The following is a 2762-nucleotide window of genomic DNA, read 5'->3' as shown; positions in this document are numbered from 1 at the left end:
AGCCACTTGTTAGAGTGCCATGTGCATCCCTAGTTTACAGATGAGGAAACCAAGGCCTGGAATGACTAGGCAGCGTGCTCAAGGTAAAGTAGCTAGTGTCTGGGAGCCACCCTGAGGTTACGTTTGTCTAACTCCAAACTCAAGTTCTTCCTTTTCCTCTGTACTCCTGCCAAGCGCCCCCTTAGAATCAACAGAGCAAGAATTTGCCTTGGGATTTTCTAGTGCTGATAAGCTTGTCCAATGTCAAGAACATGAAGGCATGTGTAAACCCCTCCACTTCTTTACCTGCAGGGTTGCAGCAAGGGAACCCTCTTGGGGGACCCGTCACATTGCACATCTATCAGGTGGAGAGGAATGAAGCTATCGCTGCTATACATATAACAGGGGCATCTCCCCAACAGTATTATTTTGATAATAATAATATACAACTATGACTCGGAGAAGTTTCACGTATGACCATCTATACATGAAGAGGTAGCTTTAAAGGAAATTCTAATAAGTTACCTGATTAAATTCGCTCAGTATATTAGGTTACCTATAATTCTGGGTACAAGTGTTGCCTTCTCCCAAATAATCCATAATTAACTGAGTTTTGTTCAAGATTAAAGACCTCCCCCCAAGACACTGTTTAAAATGGTTTATAAATGACTTCCAGTAATTCAGCTTTCAAAAAGCATTTACTGGGCATCTACAGCATCTAGACCCTGAAGAGAGCAGCCCATGAACAAACATTTGAGCAACCATATTATCTTGCCCTCTAAATGTCCTCAAGTTGCTTTACGAATAGGGGTTCCCCCGAGGACAGAGGGAGGGAAAGGGGAAAGGAGTGGGGATGTGAGTAATTTAGCAATTTCTGTAATGTTTACTTCTTTACCAAGAGAGGTATCGAGAAACGATGGCGAAAGTATAAAATCTAGACAGTGAACACATCAATGTTTTCCAGATTACTTACAGTATTTTTAGTATATTCAAAATAACTTGTAATCAAAAGTTCTTATTTTAACAATTTACAACGTAGCTTCAAAAACATATGTTTTAGAGGGGTGGGATAGGGAGGGTGGGAGGGAGCGAGACGCAAGAGGGAGGAGATATGGGGATATATGTATATGTACAGCTGATTCACTTTGTTATAAAGCAGAAATTAACACACCATTGTAAAGCAATTATACACGAATAAAGATGTTAAAAAAAAAAAGTTTTGCTATTAAGGACCACCCATCAGGGTTCTGTGGCCAGATACCCAAATTCATCTCGGGTTCCAAGTGCAAATTTAAACCGATTCCTTCCATCCTTCAATTCAAGCATATGGTAGAGTAGTATTTTAGAACAAAGAACTGGGTTCAAATCTCATCATACTAGCTCTGCTTCCTTGGGCAAGTTATTTGCTAAACAAGGAATTTGCCTCTCATCTCATCTGTAAAATAGGTATTCCCAATTGTAAAAGGTATATGAGTAGCATGGAATTCACCTGTCACAAAATGGGTATTTAGTATTAGTGTTGCCACCCTACTCCCCTCCCCAACTAGAAAACATGGGGGGGGGCATTTCGCCCACCAGAACCCCAAGAGGAAATGAACTGCTCCTCCAGATAAGAGCTGAGGCATAAAAGTGGCAGAGGGGCTTGGGACAGGCAAAGAAGGACCATGAGGTTCATCCTGCCTCTGGTTTGATCGCTAACACCCTTGCAATTGCTCCTGTCCGCTTTTTTAAAAATTATTTATTTATTTATTTATTTATTTATTTATTTATGGCTGTGTTGGGTCTCCGTTGCTGTGCGAGGGCTTTCTCTAGTTGCGGTGAGCGGGGGCCACTCTTCTTCGTGGTGCACGGGCCTCTCACTGTTGTGGCCTCTCCCGCTGCGGAGCACAGGCTCCGGACGCGCAGGCTCAGCGGCCATGGCTCACGGGCCCAGCCGCTCCGCGGCATGTGGGATCCTCCCGGACCGGGGCACGAACCCGCGTCCCCTGCATCGGCAGGCGGACTCCCAACCAGTGCGCCCCAGGGAAGCCCTCTCCTGTCCACTTTGACAGGTGAATCTTGCCGCCCTGTATTCCAGACTCCATGTGGGAAGAGGATTATGAAACGCTTCTTTACAGTTTACATGTTTCATCTTTTGTATTCTTAAAGGGAGAAGGTGCTACATGTGAAGCCCCAGGATGAAAACCAAGCAAACATCATAAAGGACTTGGCCAAAACCAACCAGGTAAAGCAAATAGAGGGGTTTTTTAAATCTTTTCTTTTCATTCCCTAAAACCTGCTTCTTTTGCCTTTTATTTTCAATGCCCACGGAGCTACCAAAGACAAAGATAGGGGGAAGTGACAGGAGCTACTTGGATAATTCAGCCAGTTGCTAGTACTTCCCTTGTTTTTATTTATTTTCCCCCAAATTACCACTTCTGTTTTCCCACCCCAAAGCTTTGCAAACAACAGCTTTTTCTAGGTGAAAGTGTGAAACAGGGAGATGTTCCTGACACCTTTATCATGGCCTCTTCTCCCTCCCTGCTGGTAGTGCCTTGCCTGCTCCGTTCTCCTCACTCCCACACTGATCTGTACCAGTGGCATAATTTCTGTCAAAATTATGATAACATCAAGGTACTGGTTACCTGATAACAGCAATGCACTGGTTGATAACCTCAAGATGTGACCCTTTTGGGCTTCCCTGGTGGCGCAGTGGTTGAGAGTCCGCCTGTCGATGCAGGGGACACGGGTTCGTGCCCCGGTCCGGGAAGATCCCATATGCCGCGGAGCGGCTAGGCCCATGA

General features: G+C 44.9%; 1 protein-coding gene across 1 annotated transcript in view; it reads left to right on the top strand.

Annotated features, from left to right (window-relative positions):
• Positions 1–1643: 1643 nt before the first annotated feature.
• CPA3 (carboxypeptidase A3) overlaps positions 1644–2762 on the top strand; it is a 29861-nt gene continuing 28742 nt past the window's right edge. Inside the window, 3 exon segments of the mRNA XM_055086312.1 lie at positions 1644–1659; positions 1662–1708; positions 2126–2203. Of these exon segments, the coding sequence (XP_054942287.1) occupies positions 1644–1659; positions 1662–1708; positions 2126–2203 (141 nt within the window).

The sequence above is a fragment of the Physeter macrocephalus genome, chromosome 1 (assembly GCF_002837175.3).
Source record: "Physeter macrocephalus isolate SW-GA chromosome 1, ASM283717v5, whole genome shotgun sequence".
In the NCBI taxonomy this organism is placed as follows: domain Eukaryota; kingdom Metazoa; phylum Chordata; class Mammalia; order Artiodactyla; family Physeteridae; genus Physeter; species Physeter macrocephalus.
This window is presented reverse-complemented; position numbering and strand designations above follow the sequence as displayed.